The sequence below is a fragment of the Oryzias melastigma genome, linkage group LG5 (assembly GCF_002922805.2).
Source record: "Oryzias melastigma strain HK-1 linkage group LG5, ASM292280v2, whole genome shotgun sequence".
NCBI lineage: Eukaryota > Metazoa > Chordata > Actinopteri > Beloniformes > Adrianichthyidae > Oryzias > Oryzias melastigma.
In genome coordinates, this window is record NC_050516.1 from 12,461,682 (window position 1) to 12,478,420 (window position 16,739).

At 37.9% G+C, this 16,739-nt stretch overlaps 2 protein-coding genes across 2 annotated transcripts; both read left to right on the plus strand.

Annotated features, from left to right (window-relative positions):
* Positions 1–1,444: 1,444 nt before the first annotated feature.
* suox (sulfite oxidase) lies at positions 1,445–9,244 on the plus strand. Its single transcript, XM_024269759.2, has 5 exons — positions 1,445–1,589; positions 4,406–4,476; positions 4,603–4,762; positions 6,269–6,538; positions 6,835–9,244. The coding sequence occupies exons 2-5, from the start codon at positions 4,418–4,420 to the stop codon at positions 8,044–8,046; spliced, it is 1,701 nt and encodes a 566-aa protein (XP_024125527.1). The 5' UTR covers positions 1,445–1,589; positions 4,406–4,417; the 3' UTR covers positions 8,047–9,244.
* A 140-nt stretch (positions 9,245–9,384) lies between these two features.
* Positions 9,385–16,569, plus strand: mmp19 (matrix metallopeptidase 19). Its single transcript, XM_024269755.2, has 9 exons — positions 9,385–11,181; positions 11,264–11,349; positions 11,422–11,552; positions 11,629–11,841; positions 11,923–12,168; positions 13,647–13,772; positions 13,957–14,121; positions 15,587–15,714; positions 16,033–16,569. Exons 1-9 carry the CDS (start codon positions 11,089–11,091, stop codon positions 16,261–16,263), a joined length of 1,419 nt encoding a protein of 472 aa, XP_024125523.1. The 5' UTR covers positions 9,385–11,088; the 3' UTR covers positions 16,264–16,569.
* The last annotated feature ends 170 nt before the right edge of the window (positions 16,570–16,739 follow it).

The following is a 16,739-nucleotide window of genomic DNA, read 5'->3' on the forward strand; positions in this document are numbered from 1 at the left end:
AGGGACTCCGGCTTCCTCCCACCGTCCAAAAACATGCTTCATAGGTTATTGGTGACTCTAAATTGCCCCTAGGAGTGATTGTGAGAGTGAATGTGTGTGTGATTGAGGCCCTGAGACAGACTGGCGACCTGTCCAGGGTGTACCCCGCCTTCGCCCATCAGTAGCCGGGTTAGGCTCCGGCACCCCGCGACCCCGAAAGGGACGAAGCGGACAAGAAGATGGATGGATGGATGGATGGATGCATCAGGTAACTCCAACCCCCACACAACCTGTTAGTTCAAATACACATTAGGTACTACATGCTGCATTAACATATACATGGGCAAGTTAATGGCTCATCAGTGACCCACCATGACACAACAATGGGCTCTCGGACAAGAGGGGGGAACTCTTCCCTGCGCAAATTTGCGCAGGCTCAGGAATTCTAGTGTTAAAAGTAAAAAAAAAAAAGGAAAACAAATGGCAAAATATCATAACTTTTCCTAGCTTGGATGATAGGAGGAAAATCTAATTTGGCTTTGGTTGTTTAACCATAAGAAAAAAAAAGGAAGATATAAGAAGAGCAGAAGCCGGCCAAGTTTTTTTTTGTTTGTTTTGTGTGTTTTTTTATGATAAAAATCAAATATTCAATGTGTCACAGGAAAACTGTAAAAGAAAGGTTCGATAGGCATTTTTTGGCTTCTATATATAGGTTTGCTTCGATGGTAAATTTAATTTATATATAAAATATATTTTATTTTAACCAATGTAATATTATGTAATAATTGTATTATTTTTTCTGAAAAAAAAATCAAAAAATAAATTTAAAACTTGTTCACATTAGATTTGAAATTGTCACAATTTTGAGTAGTGATTATGTCTTTTGTAATAAATTGCAATAAAAACAAACAAACAGAAAACATTTCTTACCTTGCCATTCTAGAAAGAAATGCAATTATAAGAATTGTAACTTTAAACCTTTGTCTCGTTTTTTTTTTTTATTTTCCAGCCCTTAGCAAAATAGTAGAACACTTGAAATTGATGTCATTAGGCACACCTCAGTATAAGTATAAATATCCAATTATTTACATTATACTACAGACCATATGTGCATTAAATGGACTTTTTTCAAAGAGCAGTGAAGGCAAATTAAAATGTAAAGGGCATTGGTTTGGAATCTATGTTTTAACCTGGATTGCACAATTGCTGTTTATTGACAGTACAAACTTTAAGGAATTCTTTTGGAGATTTTTTTTTTACTCACTGCTGTATTGTTGACTGAATACATGTTTTTGTAGAAAGTACTGCCAGTTCAGATTCCTTGGACCTTTCAAAATGTGTTTTTAAGAGATGAAAAAAACGTGTAACTTCCAGTTTTGGTATTAACAAATTTAAAAGGGTTTACGTTTCTTTTAAAAAGACTCATGAAGGGTCAAGCTTGTAGTTATTGGACAGATCGGCCGCGCCTCCTGCTGTCTGTGTGTTTTTGCAGCATGTTGTGACGTCAGCGGTAGTGATCTTGAATGCGCCTCTGTTTCTCTGTGAGACATTCAGAGTCAGCAGTCGCGTGCTCGTTTCGGATGCGCTTCGTGGAGAAAATCTAGGCGCAGGTAAACGATTGACGAAGCAGAAAAAATAACTGTCCTGGTTTTAGATGCAGATTTTAAAGTTTAAGTTTATATATATGTATTTTTAAATGTAAACGTCAATTATTTTAGCTAGGTTCTGGGTCTGCTAAGTTAGCCTACAAGAGATGCAGAATGTCAACCGGTTATCTAATTTAGCCTTTTCCCCCCGCTTCATTTTTTATATTTTAGCGTAAAAAAACGTTTAGCTAAAAGTTGTTATCTTTCCAATCAGATTATTGAAGTTATAAGTAGACATGGTTGGCTTAGTCCCCTATTTTTAACACGGCAGAACATTAGCAGGACATCTTCGAGGCTCTAATGAACTCTAACATCTCCTCATTAGACCATTTAAGAAACTCACAACTTAGATCCATTCTTTTAAATACAAATCGACATATTTTAATTAAATTTAACATTTAAAGTAAGGTTAAACTGCCTGTTTCTGAATTAAACATACAGATAAAGGTCAAGCTTTAGCTGTAAACTCAATTTAGGTTTTGAACTCATCCACAGTGACACACGTTATTCATGTTCCTGGGTTACTGTCAAAGTGTGTTTTATATATAAATATGTGTGTGTATATGTATATGCATCAACAAATTAATTATATTTCTTTCATGGCAAGAATAAAAACAGAAATATAAAGAGAAACGTGCATTTTCTAAAAATGTGAAATTTGTTTTTAATTGACAGAAGCTCGGATGATTTCCTTTCAAAGTAAAAGTCGGCCTGGGCCAAACAGGATCATCCCAGTACAGCTACTAACCATTGTTGTGCAGCATAAGATAATATGTGCTTTAAACGTATAAAAGATCTGCCTTTTTACCAAAGTTTTTCTTCTCATTTGTCCATTCTGGAGGAAATATAGCACAAACAAGGCCTCTTCAGGTCAACAGAGACCTTTGCTTTATCACCTCGATTCACCTCAGTCGTAAATTTATAAACATATCTAATATAGTTTAAATAAATGCTAATTTAGTTGCCATTGATTTTAAAAGATACTATTCTTTTATGGTATTTAGTCACTATGGAGAGATAAAAACAGCCAGATGTGGCTCCAGAGTAAAAAATAATGATTTTCTAGTTTTGTTTAGATGTCAGTTCACTGAGAAATATCGTGTTTTATTTACTGTCAGAGTGGTTTGTTATTGGAATACCATAATCTCAAACATTTACAGATATTGGTTTCTACACCAATGTCATGTTTATATGTGTGATAGTAAAAGGAATAAATGGATGACGGTGCACCAAAGTCATAATGACAAAAAATTCCATGACTGACTTGCTTGCAATTTTAATTGAAGCAAATATGCTTCAGCAGAAGAATCTTATCTGAAACAGGATGTTTTTTATTTTGAAAGGAACTTGTATGTGCTGCTGTCAAATGTAAATAAAGTTGTATATAAAAACATATAAACTGTTATTTTTCAGTTTTTACAAATATTTAAAAGCTAAATTTTTACATGAATGATTTTGGCTACTAAAAGCATAAATAAAGTATATTTTTAAACAGTAAAGGGGGACTTTGTGGGTTTTGGTCAGTAAGAAACTGGCTCAAATGGTTCTTTTGGCATAAAAGATTGCAGACCCCTGTCAGTCACAGATTTTGATGGTTGGTAAATGTCCAGTCTCCACATGGAGCGTCATTTAGGTTCTTCCTGTTTTGTCCTAGTCTCTGTTTTGAGGACATTGTTGTTGTTGGATGCAGTGAAGCCTGTAATAGGACTTAATGGTGCGTATCTCCAGACACACCAACCCTGGAATGCTGCTCCATTACTGTTTATCCTGGAAAAAAGCCTTCTTTTATTTATGATATTTAGTAGAAGATTTTCCAGAATGACGATCTGTCACGAGAATAGCTTATTGGTCTAATTTTCCTCCTGTAAATAAAAGCAGAAAATTGACTTTTTCATGTTGAAAATGGGAGTTGGCTGCAGGCAGGCAGGCGGCCTGCATCAGGAAAGCTGTTTTAAGATAACCAATCTTAATGACCTCGATAAGACGAGAGTAATTTCCTGATAAGGCAGAGCTCGTCTTTGAGACATTTTACACGTTTGGCTCCTGATTTGATTGTTGTCCTCCTCCTCTCAGGAAAAGTCTTTAATCTTTATTACTTTTAGCCCTTTAAGCGATGCTTTCCTCCATCAAAACTCTTCCTAAATACAGTTTCTTATCTTTGTGGAATCATCACTGCTTTATGGCTCGTTGAAATGGAAAATCTTGGTGGACAAAGTCCCTTTATATTAAATAGTTTCTCCTGTTGGTTATATGTTTAACTTAGTTTATCCATATTATGCAGTGTTTACCTGAAATGATGCACACTGCTGGTTGAAGGTTTAAAGGTTACATTTTTAACTGACTGAAGGCTTTTTCTTAAACTTTGCAGAAACTTTAGAAGAGCAATGCATCACCCATTAGAAATATGTCTCACAATCAGAGGATAGGGTGTCTTTTATTTTTATTTTTTAAACATATTTGATATTTTTTTGTCATTCAAAAACATCTGTTGGAACCACAAAAGTGAGTTTTTTTGGCTTCATTTTTAAATTCTTTTGCAATTTGCTTTGAATATATGAACTAAATCTGCACCTAAAAGTTAACATTTTTAGAAAAATGCTTCTTTGTTTTCCTAATATTCTCACAATGAATGTGAAATCACAATCTTAATCTGACTATCTACAGTTGGTGATTTCAGTTAAATCTTGTGGGATTCAAATGTTTAGATTTTCTTCTTCATTTGCAGTGTTTTGGATAGAAACATGACTTTTCTTTTGCTTGTCAAAATGACATCTCTGCAGAAGACGGATGCGATGCTGCTTCTCAGACGCTGTCACGGCCTGACTCGCTTTGGCCGTCCACACTTTCAAAGGTAAAGAACAGCAACTTGATGCTTATTTATTTAAGATGTTACATTTTGAGAAGAAGTACTGTTTTGTCCCAGTTTTTCTCCACTCCCATCAGAATGTTACAGTTCCCCTTTTTCCTCCGTCGGTAGGCGTCATCTGGCCCCTGCAGTGTTATCTCACGCCCGTCTCTGCAGCTCCAAGGATAACAAATCCGACTGGCATTTCAGCGGTTTCTGCTGGAGGCATGGGTTGGCGGGGCTGCTGGCTGGCGCTGGGGCTGTCATCGCTTTTGGCCTACAGCGGCACAAGGTGGGGAACAGATGCAGTTGAAATTAAAAAATGTTTTTTTTATCGTCCCTCCTGCTGTAGCTAAAGTACATCAACTAAATGTGTGTAAAACTGAGGAAAAACAACCAAATTACACCCCCTGCACAGTCAGAAAACATTAACTTGTGCAGGAACAGATTCAAGTCTCCAATAATTAACCCGTTTATGTTTAATCATCTACAACATCCTTGCTCATTGTCTGTTTATTTTTTGGTTTCCTCTCATTAGACCGGGGTTGCTCTCACTTTTTTGGCATGCAAGCCACTTTTGTGGCGGCAAGCTCCAAAAACAATTATTTTGAATGGATACAATGAATTCAATACTTGAGATTACAACAGGATAGAACGATTTTGTCCTTTTGCCTGCAACACCTTGTTGAATTGGATCTCTGTGTTGCTACTTTCATGTGCAGAGTGCCGACAGCCAGAAACATTGCATGTAGCGGTATATTCTCTTTTAGGCTCTGTTTGAGTGAATGATGGGAAAAATAAGGCGCATTAGCAGGTAGATCCACAGTTAGGAGGGAATCTGACACTGAATGGCCATGCCTTTTGGAAGATGATGAGGAGGAAGAAAAACTCCACATCTGGTGCTCCTTTTTTGTTTTTATTTTTGGCCTAATTAGTGATTAGATTTACATGTTTTTTTTTATACATTTTGTTGAAAAATAAGATTTTGACATATATTTTAGTTAAAATAGAAACCAACTTTACAAATGTATTCATTTGGATGACTTGGAGGTGAAAAAATGAGCTTTTTGAATGCACAAAAACACTTAATTTTTTTGTCAGCACAGATTTTTCTTCAAGTGTCTGTTTTAATTTGGATTTCATACAAAATATGTTGAAATTGGAAATTAATGTGTTCTCCATTTCTTCTTGAGTCGTTGTATTTTTAAAGTAGACATATTTGACTGAACAAAATGCATTTCTAGTGATTAGTTCAGTCAATATTTACCTTTAAATTGACTGTTTGATTGGTCAAACGTTTTGTGAATATTTATATCTGCTTTTAGTGATTTATTTATTTTTTCACTTGTCCATTAAGGTTTACTTATTTATTAATTTCTTCTTTGTCTTTTATGTATCTTTTTATATTTACCTGCAGTACCTGCAGTGTGGGGGATCCTCCACACAGTGACTAACAATCTCCAAAATCTCTCTGCTCATTTTGATCAAAGAAATCCTATGGTGATGTCCTCTGTGGTTATAAGCTGGTGTGGACAGATCCCCTAAATATCATTTTCTCACATTGGCATCAATCCAAATCTGAAATATTTCTATTGGAGTTCTTTTCATGCGTCATTTCATGTGGGATTGGGCCGTTGAGGGCATTGGGGGAGCTTTATAGCCTTAATTTTCAAGGTTTTTTTAATTCTTTAAAGCACTAAAGCGTTAAATATGATTATTACAAGTTCTACTGTTTGTAATCATGCTCCGCTTTTGTAAAGTTTCTTTATTTTGAATCTCGGCGGTTCTCTCCTTGCAGGCTGACCAGCCGGCGGCTGCAGCTCAAACCACAGAGAGTATCTCCGCTCTTCCCGTCTTCAGCCAGGAGGAAGTTTCAAAGCACCGGTCTCTGAGCGATGGGGTGTGGGTCACATACCGAGGAGGCGTCTATGACATCACAGAGTTTGTGGCCATGCATCCCGGCGGGGAGAAGATCCTGCTGGCAGCAGGTGGTGCCCTCGAACCTTTTTGGGCGCTGTATGCTGTTCACAACCAGGAGCACGTGCTGGAAATCCTCTCTGAGTATAAGGTTGGTTCTTCTTGTTCTGCTAAAACACAAATATTTTTTTATTGATTTTGTCACTTTAAATTGGCGTGTTTCTGGAGCATATTTTTATGAATATATTTTTTATTGTTTACTGCTGCCTCCACTGGCATGTTCAGATCCTCTGCATTTTACACACTAAGAAATAGTGACAGTCAGTAAAATGATATTTTGATCTGTTGTAAAAGCATTCTTAGTGGTCTTCCAAGTTTAAAAAATCTTTATGCTAACTGTTAGCCTTTGCGTCATGGGGTTTATGAACCTCTTGTGTTTGTGGTAAGGTTGGAGAGCTCTGCATAGAGGACTTGAAGAAGCAGGAACCCGCTGAATCGTCTGACCCGTACTCGTCTGACCCGGAGCGCCACCCTGTGCTGCGCATCAACAGCCACAAGCCTTTCAACGCGGAGCCTCCTCCTGAGATCCTGACGGACAGTTACATCACTCCCTCTGCTGTCTTCTTCAAAAGGAACCACCTGCCGGTTCCTCAAGTGGACCCGGCTTCCTACCAGCTGCAAGTTGAGGGACTTCCAGGTGGAGGAGTGACGTTTTCCTTAGAAGACTTGAAAACCCGGTTTCCTAAACACGACGTGACCGCCACGGTGCAGTGTGCTGGCAACCGGCGGTCTGAGATGGATCGCGTGAAGCAGGTGAAAGGACTGAGCTGGGGGATCGCCGCCATCAGCAATGCCAAGTGGAGCGGCGCCAGACTCAGGGACGTGCTGCTGGCTGCAGGGTACGGGCCGGACGTGGCGCAGTGGGCTCGCCACGTTCACTTTGAAGGGTTGGACAAAGACGTGACGGGCGCTGCTTATGGAGCCTCCATCCCTTTAAATAAGGCCGTAAGTGAGGAGGGAGACGTCCTTCTGGCTTATGAAATGAACGGTGAAAAGATTCCCCCCGACCACGGCTTCCCGGTGAGGGTGGTGGTGCCGGGCGTGGTGGGGGCTCGCAGTGTGAAGTGGGTGGGGAAGATCGTGGTGAGTGCAGAGGAGAGCAGCAGCCACTGGCAGCAGAACGACTACAAAGGTTTCTCCCCTGGAACAGACTGGGACACGGTGGATTATAAATCCGCTCCAGCTATCCAGGAGCTGCCCGTTCAGTCTGCCATCACCTTGCCAGCAGATGGCGCTCTGATCGACAGCAGCGACGGCTCCTTGACCGTGAAGGGCTACGCGTGGAGCGGCGGGGGTAGAGAGGTGGTGCGGGTGGACGTCTCTCTGGACGGAGGCCAGACGTGGCAGGTGGCGGAGCTGAAGAGCGGCGACGAGGGCCAGGCCCCCAAGCCGCCGCCTCCACCCGGCCGGGCCTGGGCCTGGAAGCTGTGGGAGCTCACGGCTCCGCTTCCCCCTCAGGTTCAAGAACTGGAGATCATCTGCAAGGCGGTGGACAGCAGCTACAACGTTCAGCCGGAGACGTTCGCTCCCATCTGGAACCTGAGGGGCGTGCTGAGCAACGCCTGGCACCGAGTGACGGTGAAGATCACAGAGGACTGAAGGTGACCTCATAAAACGACTTTTTATTGAGTCTATCATAAACTGAACTGTTCGGATGAGGAATCAGGAAGTGTTTCTACTCATCATTCCTGAATTAGAAGCTCGTAGCTACAAGTAAACTGGACGTGATGAGTTCTCCAGATGAGGTGATTCACTTTTTAGAGAGGAAATCCTATTTTTGTAGCTGCACACATTCTGTGAAATGTTAGTTTTATGATCAATATGCAAGAAAGTTTTAGAAACTGACTTTTTTTTATTTCCAAAGTGTAAGGAAGCTGAGAAGTGAAGCTGAAACTGGATTACATAAATTGATCATTCGAACAGCAGCAGTTTGTAATGAAGAAGCTTTAAATCTACAAACCTTAAACAAGGAAAAGGGGATTTTCTTATATTTTCAGCTATTTTCCTTCATCTGCACATCAGATGCAAACTGAATTGTGTTGCTGGTACATTTCAGTTTGTTTTAATGTCAATAATCATGAATTTCCAGTTGGAAAACGGTGTTTATTAGATCTTAATGGTTTCATTTTGCTGCACAAACTGGTGTCAAGTGTAGGAGTTTTTTAAAGTACATTTTGTTTACAATAACCTACTTTTACTTTCATGGTGCTTCAACTAACGAGATTTCAAACGTTAATAGAGATTATTTCTAGATAAACGGAGAAGTCAAACATGGAAATTGACTTTTTGTTTTGTGAAACATGAGATTTAGATTTGAGGAGTTTATTTTTTTTTAATGAGAAGGAAGTGCAAACAACTGCAGCTTTGGTTCAGAGTAAAAAAAGAAATGAGGTAATGACAGGAAACTGCTGAGTTAGCATTTAGCAGCCAAAGCTAACCTGCCTGGTCATGTTCACATGTTGATGCTAACTGCTTCACATCAGAGTGAGGAGGAAACATTTCATTATGCGTACAAATCAAACTTCTATGACACTTTTTAACAAATACTAATATATTTATGAGAGGTTAATAAAATAAAATGTTAGCTAATTTATTTTTTGGATGGTGCAGGTATCTCTGTTTTTATTTGGAACCTGTTGAAAAAGATTTAGTGGTAAAAGCGTAAGGAGAAAAGATTTTATTCAAAGTTGGAGAAGTTTTTTTAATGTTTAAAATGATGTATAAATACATGCAAAGTATTTCAAGTTTCTGAATGAACCTGCAGAGTGTAATAAATGTTGCTGAAAGTTCTTAAAAATGTAGTCGTTTTTTTTTTTTTTTAGCATTCTGTAGAAACTGGAAGATAATTCCTGGACCTGCAGCTCTGTTGATAATCCAGGTTTTTCTGATGATTTCAAACACTTAAGTCTTTGAAAATGACTAACAGAATTCATCCGGCTGCTTTTATTTAAAATGTAAAACTCATGAAATGAGCAATAAAATAAAAAAAGGATTGCCAGCAAATGAGAACACTATGTACAGTTGTGTTTGTGTGACAGGAAGTTGTCGCCTTAAATCAGTGTCTACTGAGAGCTGTTTAAGATTAGTCATAAAAGCAAGATGCTCAAGTTTGGAGATTTTTGTGACCCGAATATGTGAAAATGAGGTTTTAACTAAGAAAAATGTACATGTGGATTGTAATAACATTTTAAAAGATGCTATAAATGTATAAAGAAATTTCTACCTAATTGTATCTCTTAGGATACATTAAAAAACTGTATTTGAAATTAATACAATTCCAACTCATTTTTGAGGATAATGTCATATAAAGAAATCTGATGAAAAACCTACCATAAACTTTTTTAATAACACTTAAAAGACCCACACTAATGAGTTTCTGATGTTTTTAACATGTTCTTGTGACATTTTTCTAATGACGGAGGACATATATCAATAAAATGAAGCTCAAAATAGTGTATTTCTTATTCAAATTGTTGTAAATCAGCAGCAAATTAATAAAATGTTGTTTGAAATAGATGATATTTGTGACAGAAGATACACTACTCTGAGCTCTCAGCAATGGCGAGGGGAAAGGGGGTGGGATTGCCCCTCACCAACGGTGCCGCCTACAACTCTTAGGTGAGTTTTTAATAAACTAGTGCCACTCTGCAGAAACTGTGACCAAAAAATGACAGTTTAAAAAAAAAAGTTGGCTAAAAGCAGCATAATTATAACTAAAAGACAAGTGGGAACGCTTTTAAAAGAGATCAAAAGATTTTGCAGTGGATGCTGAAGTTGAAAAACTCAAGAGTTGCAGACATTGCTTTGAAGGTACATGAAGTGGCTTAATCAAAAACAGGAAGCATCAGGACATGGGTTAATTATTCCTGGAAAGAACCAACCCAACCACTTACACAGGAACACGCCTTCAAATTAAAAGCACATGGGAACATCATGACTTTTTCATGCAAATATTTAGATCAAATATGGACTTTGGAGTTTCCCAGTTGAAGTGGAGATATGTTGTTTTAGGCTGATATCTTTTTCTTGTTACATGGTATTAAAGCGCCTGGGGGGGTAAAAAAAAATGTTGGAGCTGCAGGTTTGGAACAAATAAGCACTTTGTTCTGAACCCTTCATTATTGATGTCATGTGTTTTTGTTTCTTTTCTTTGAGTTGCTTCTTTTAGCTGATCACAGAGAAGATTCAGCCCAGATGAAAACTAAATATTTGTTTTGCAAGGAGCTCAGGAATGTGGAGACAGAAGGAGAGGCTCCTCCTGTGGTTTAGACCCATAATTAAATGCTGATACCGAGGCTGATTTATCAACAGAACGTAATAAGCAAACTGTCCAAAAACTAAAGATTGGACTGGAATTGGACGTTTGGTTTAGGAAAAGATGATTTTACTCGTGTAGGTTTTCCGGCGTGTGGAGGCCCACATCCTCCCTGAACAGCTGTGCTCTAACAGCAGACGTCTTGGCAGAGACCAGCAGGCTGTACTTCCCATTCTTCGGAGGTGGATCATCGCAGCCGCAGGGCTGACTCATGCACGCCTCACTTAAAAGTGCAGCGGCGTCCAGAGAATAAAGAGTCCAGTGTTGTCTCTGATGCACGCTGCTTCAGACTCCCCAGCTGTGGATATTTGGGTGAGGATTTGGTGATGGGCTGTGCGGGGCTCCTGGTGCTGCTGCTCCTCAGCCTCAGAGGAGCTCTGTGTGGGGTGGTACAGTGGACAGAATTTGAGGAAGCAAAGGTAAGACTGCAGCTTTGTTTTGTAATCAAATACTTTTTAAAAGTTTCTAGCAAAAATAAAGGTAAAAATGTCGCTTGTACAGGCGTATTTGAGACAATATGGTTATCTGAACGACCCCGTCAATCCAGAAGATCCGTTTTACCTGGAGGAAGTCATTGAAGCCCTCAGGTAAAAGTGAGGGTGATTTTTTTTTAAAAAACAGATGTTTTCCAGATGTTTGACTCCTTTTCATCCTGTCAGAGTCTTCCAGAGGGTGAATGATCTGCCACCTAATGGAGAGCTGGATGAAGCTACTCTAGAAGTGATGAGACAGCCCCGCTGTGGCATGGAGGACCCCTTCAACAAAAAGCTCCACAAATACAGAATAATGGGTACTGAAATTGTAAAACAAAGGAAAACTTTTACAGTTTTACAAAATACATTTTCCCTAAAATCCTGTTCTTTCAGGTCGCTGGAGGAAAAAGAATTTGACCTATCGCATCTACAGCTACACACCTGACATGAAGCAGTCAGATGTGAGTGCCGCCATCCGATCTGCTTTCAAATACTGGAGTGATGTGGCGCCTCTGACTTTCAAAGAGGTTCACTACGGCAGAGCAGACATAAGGATCTCCTTCCATAAAAGAGACGGCCAATGCCCCGTCCCCTTTGATGGTCGTGGTGAGTCTGCAGTCTGAGCAACTACTCTTTTTTTCACACAGAAATCATTTTTTCTTTGCCTGTTTGCACGTTTCCCTGCAGGTCATGTTCTGGCTCATGCAGAGTCACCAGAGTCTGGTATCGTTCATTTTGATGAGGACGAGTTCTGGACAGAGCAATCCTATTATGGTACCAATCTGCGCATCGTAGCTGCCCATGAGATTGGCCACGCCCTAGGCCTGGGTCACTCTCAGTTCAGAGGTGCTCTGATGGCTCCGGTCTACGCTGGTTACCGTGCCAACTTCAGGCTGCATTCAGACGATGTGAAAGGCATCCAGGCCCTGTACGGTGAGTGGAGAAAAACAATTCAGAATGTCCCAATAATGCTTTTGTCATCAGACAAATAAACAGCACAAAAAGTTGCAGCATCACTTGAGAGAATCTGATAAATGTAACCTTTCAGGGGTGTCCAAATCCAGGCCTCGAGGGCCGGTGTTCCACATGTTTTCCCACCAACCTGTCATTAAATCTCCTTATTGGCTAAACTCACCTGATCCAGGTAATCAACACAGATAAGGCAGGGATTCAGGAAAACCAGCAGGAGGCCTGGATTTAGACACCCCCGGGACGAAGGCCTTGACCCGTTTCAACTAAACTTGGTTTAAACAGACCCTATTTGAATGTATGAATATAGATTTTAAGGGAAATTAGGAATAAATCGCTTTTGGCTGGTGAATTTTAGCCTCTTTTTCTTAGTGTATTTAGAGCGGACTTTTGAGGAAAAAAAACAACTAATAATAATTCTTAATAAACTCTAAAATAAAAAACCATTAAAAATACTAAAGTATAAAAATACTATATAAATTTATGAAATTCATAAAAAGTCATTTTTTGTTTATTTTTTAGACAAACATTTGCTGCTTGCAGGTATTAATGTAGGAATGTTTGCATTTATTATCAAAGGTTTCAACTTTGTTTAGTTTTACCACCAGTTGCATGAAATTTTATTTTTTAACCAAAGAATTTGCTTTATTTTGATCATTTAAATGATAAATCAGGATTTAAATGACTAGGATTGAATAATAAATCAAACTAACAAGCTGAAATTAATTCAGAATAGAATTTCATTTGTAATATTCATAATATTTTGCAAACATTTTTTAATATAGATGTAGCCTTCTGAGGAGCTGATTGGTTCACTTTGTGTGGCTGACGTTCCTCTGTCTTACAAATCCATTCTGTTGTTTTACGTTTATTTTAATTTGTAGAAATAATCAGAGGGAGAAAATGACTTTATATGAATTGAAATCAGGAAAATGTGGTTGCAAAACAAAGCATCGGCGTAAATAAAATGAATAAAAGCAGTCAACACAAATAAACAAATAATTAACCAATCAAAAAAGTTGAAACATTCAAAACTACAAAGTAAACAAAGAAATGTGGGAAGAAACTTCATTTTGGCTCCTAGAATGGTTTAGCACAAATGTTAGAAAATGAAAGATTTGAAAATGTTTTCAACTTTTGTTAAAGTTGTAGACTTATGCTGTAAAAATTACATTTTAAGAAAGTTAAAAAAAAAGAAGATAATTAAGATAATAATATAATAATAAGAATTCTTGGTAAGACATTTTTTCTGAATTCATCGGCAGATTTTTATTTTGCTTATTTAAAGAAAATCTGCCAGTAATTTTGACTTTTTCTTGAGGAGCCGGTTTCTTCTGTGTTTCATAGCTATGAATATTGAATATTATAAAGGTCAGATGCAATTTGGTCAAAAAAATAAAAAAAGAATTGACCTAAGATGGATAATTTCTTCTACACTGAAGGCAAACGCCTCACCAGCACGTTGGCCAGTCCATCATCCGCATCCAGCCTGTTTCCCACAGAAAGCAGCTACGAACCCGAAAGCATCCCGGATCCCTGCACCTCCCAGCTCGACGCCATCATCTTAGGTAAGTTCAATTATGAGGGAATCTGCAAGATTAATTTGATTGATTGGAAAAGAAAAATCAAAACTTTATAGAACAGCTCTATGAAGGAACAAATAATCAATTTAAAAGCTGCAACAAATTCCAAAAATATTCATATATTAATTCCTTTCAATAAAACGTTTTGGTTTTATGTTGTTTCTGTCAGGTCCCTGGAAGAAAACCTTTGCTTTCAGCGGTGATTATGTCTGGACCATCTCTGACCTGGGCTACAACACTCCAATGAAAATCAGCAGACTGTGGAGTGAACTCCCTGGAAACTTAAATGCAGCTGTGCACTCTCCAAGAACCAACAAGACATACTTCTTCAAAGGTAGAGTAACTTTTGTTTTGGCCAAGCCAAGACATCTCCATAATGGAAAAAATGTCCATCTCAAAACTAGCTTAAAAATATTGGATACAATATGTTTATTTCAATATTATTTATAAAAATAAATCTGCTAAAAGAATTAATTAGTCTTGACAACATTTCCTAAAATAAAATATAATATTGAAGGTAGCTATAAACATTCATATTTTGCTATATTTCTCTGGTAATTGTAATATTATGTAAAAAAAAAACAATAAATAAGTTTATTAATTTAAATGTTGCCTTGAGAAGACTACAGTCAAACGAGGCACCGTACATCAAAAGCAAAAATAAAAACAATATCTCAAAGGTTAAAACAATTACAGATAAAAGTACAAGTGACATAAAAATGTAAAAAAAAACACCAGATAGAAGCAAAACAAAATAACATACTTAACACTGTACTAAAGGACACAATTACATCTTTCAAGTAAATATATTTATATTTTCCCCCCAAAATGACTGATTTCAAGAACTATAATTGCCCTATCCTAATTTCTAGAGTATAATAATCTTGAAGTAAAACTAGATTTAACATTTTTAAAATTAAGTTATTTATAAAATCAATAAAACTTTCTAGTTTCCCCAAATCGGTAGTCTGCAACCTGAGGCTCAGGAGCCATATCATTTATCTCAACATAGTGGATCTTTGTTAATTTTGTTATGTCATTTGGTAAAAAGCTTCATCCACCCATCCTTCCATGGGACAAAATAAAAAAAAATCAAAAATACAATTAGTATTAATCATTAATAAACTCATTAACTAAATAACTAAAACTAGTTTTTTGGTTTTGCGCTTTTACTAAGGTAAATCTCCTCCAGCAAAAAGATTTTATTTAACAGGGGTGTGTTTTATTTTGAAAGGAACTTGGATTTTTTTTTTTTTGTTTGGCAAAAGAAATATAATTCAAAGTTGTTATTTGCAGAAAACTCTAACACTATTATAATTTATTATAATTTTATGTTTTTGTTTTTTAAATAAATGTCTTAATGTCCACAAAAGCATAAATAAAGTGTATTTTTTAAAACATAAACTGGGACATGGCAACTCTGGTTGGGTTTTTGATCAGTAAGAAAATGGACTAAATGGGTCTTTTAGCACTAAAGTTTGTAGACCCTAATTCAAACAAGTCTGTTTCTTGAACAAGACCTCTCATCATCAAAATTTAAACTTCTGACTAAAAATATTCTGTCAATAAAAGAAAAAAAACTGTTATTAGATATGATGTAAATTAAAATGTTTTCAAGATCAAATAAGATGAAAACTTACTTCAAAGTTAGTTTGGTCTCATTTCAAGTGTCATAAATGTTTAAACTACAAACTTGACAAAAATACTTGGTGAGATTTTGTGTTTTTTACAGTGTAGGATTCTTTTTGACCAACTGTCTCTTCCAAAACTCCAACGTTTGAACTTGTCTGTGGTCACAGGCAGTAAAGTGTGGAGGTATACGAGGTTCATGCTCGACTACGGCTACCCGAAAGAGGTGAAGCGGATCCCCCCCAACATCGATGCCGCCTTGTACCTGAATTTCAACAAGAAGTTGATCTTTCTTAAGGTAAATGCAGAAGAATAGAGCAAATACACGTTAAAGGAATGAGTACACTCATCAGACACACCTCTAAACCTTGCTAGTACCCCCTTCAGAACTGCTTTAATCCTTGGTGTCTTAGATTCAATAAGATAGTGGAAACATTCCTCAGAGTTTGGTCCATATTGACATGACAGCATCAGCTGAACATCCATGATGCCAATCTCCATCGAGTTGCTATCATCTGATTGGCTGATTAGAAATTTGTGTAAAGGAGGAGTTGGACAGGTGTGCCTAATAAAGTGGCCTGTGAATGTATATTTAAAAACCTCTTTATCTGTGCAGGGATCGGAGTACTGGCAGTTTGATGAGCTGAAGTACATCGACATGAGTTTCTACCCCAAACCACTCAGCTTGATCTTCAGAGGAGTGCCGTCGTCTATCGACGCAGCCTTCACGTGGACAAATGGCAAGCTCTACTTCTTTAAGGACGACGAGTACTGGAGGGTGAACGAGCTGCTGAAACTGGACAGAGGATACCCTCTGAGCAAGAAGGAGCGCTGGATGCGATGTTAGTGTTCAGCCTTCAGGGGGCAGCAGATGTCCAACGGACATTGGAAAACAAACCTCAACAGCAGTGACTGAATTATCACTCCAGGGAGTTTATTACCTTTTTAAATGTGCAAAACTGAATTATTTAAGTTTGATCTCTGGAGGAACGTAAAGCAATCATTTCTTTGGACATAAGAGTTGAATTATGTGTTGCAATTACATTCATGTGATGATGTTTCAAACAGCTTCCTGAGATCAAACTTGCGCAATAAGAATGACTTAATCTGTGGTCGATCATGTGAAATCAATTAAAATAAAGGACTATTTTGTAGAAACTACAATAACTCTGCTGTCTCTACCAACAGAGAAGCTGCTCGCATTCAGAGGAAGAAGAGGAAAATATTCAATCATCTGAATAATAAAGGACAGTCTGTCCTGCAGTGTGCTGTTTTGAAGAAAAAAAATGGAAGCACCATGGCAACACCAACCAATAGGAAGTT

Coding starts and splice junctions, on each gene's coding strand:
- mmp19 (XM_024269755.2), top strand. CDS start 11,089: ATGGGCTGTGCGGGGCTCCTGGTGCTGCTGCTCCTCAGCCTCAGAGGA. Junction 12,169..13,646: donor AGGCATCCAGGCCCTGTACG/GTGAGTGGAGAA, acceptor TCTACACTGAAG/GCAAACGCCTCACCAGCACG. Junction 14,122..15,586: donor CAAGACATACTTCTTCAAAG/GTAGAGTAACTT, acceptor CTGTGGTCACAG/GCAGTAAAGTGTGGAGGTAT.
- suox (XM_024269759.2), top strand. CDS start 4,418: ATGCTGCTTCTCAGACGCTGTCACGGCCTGACTCGCTTTGGCCGTCCA. Junction 4,477..4,602: donor GGCCGTCCACACTTTCAAAG/GTAAAGAACAGC, acceptor CTCCGTCGGTAG/GCGTCATCTGGCCCCTGCAG. Junction 6,539..6,834: donor AAATCCTCTCTGAGTATAAG/GTTGGTTCTTCT, acceptor GTTTGTGGTAAG/GTTGGAGAGCTCTGCATAGA.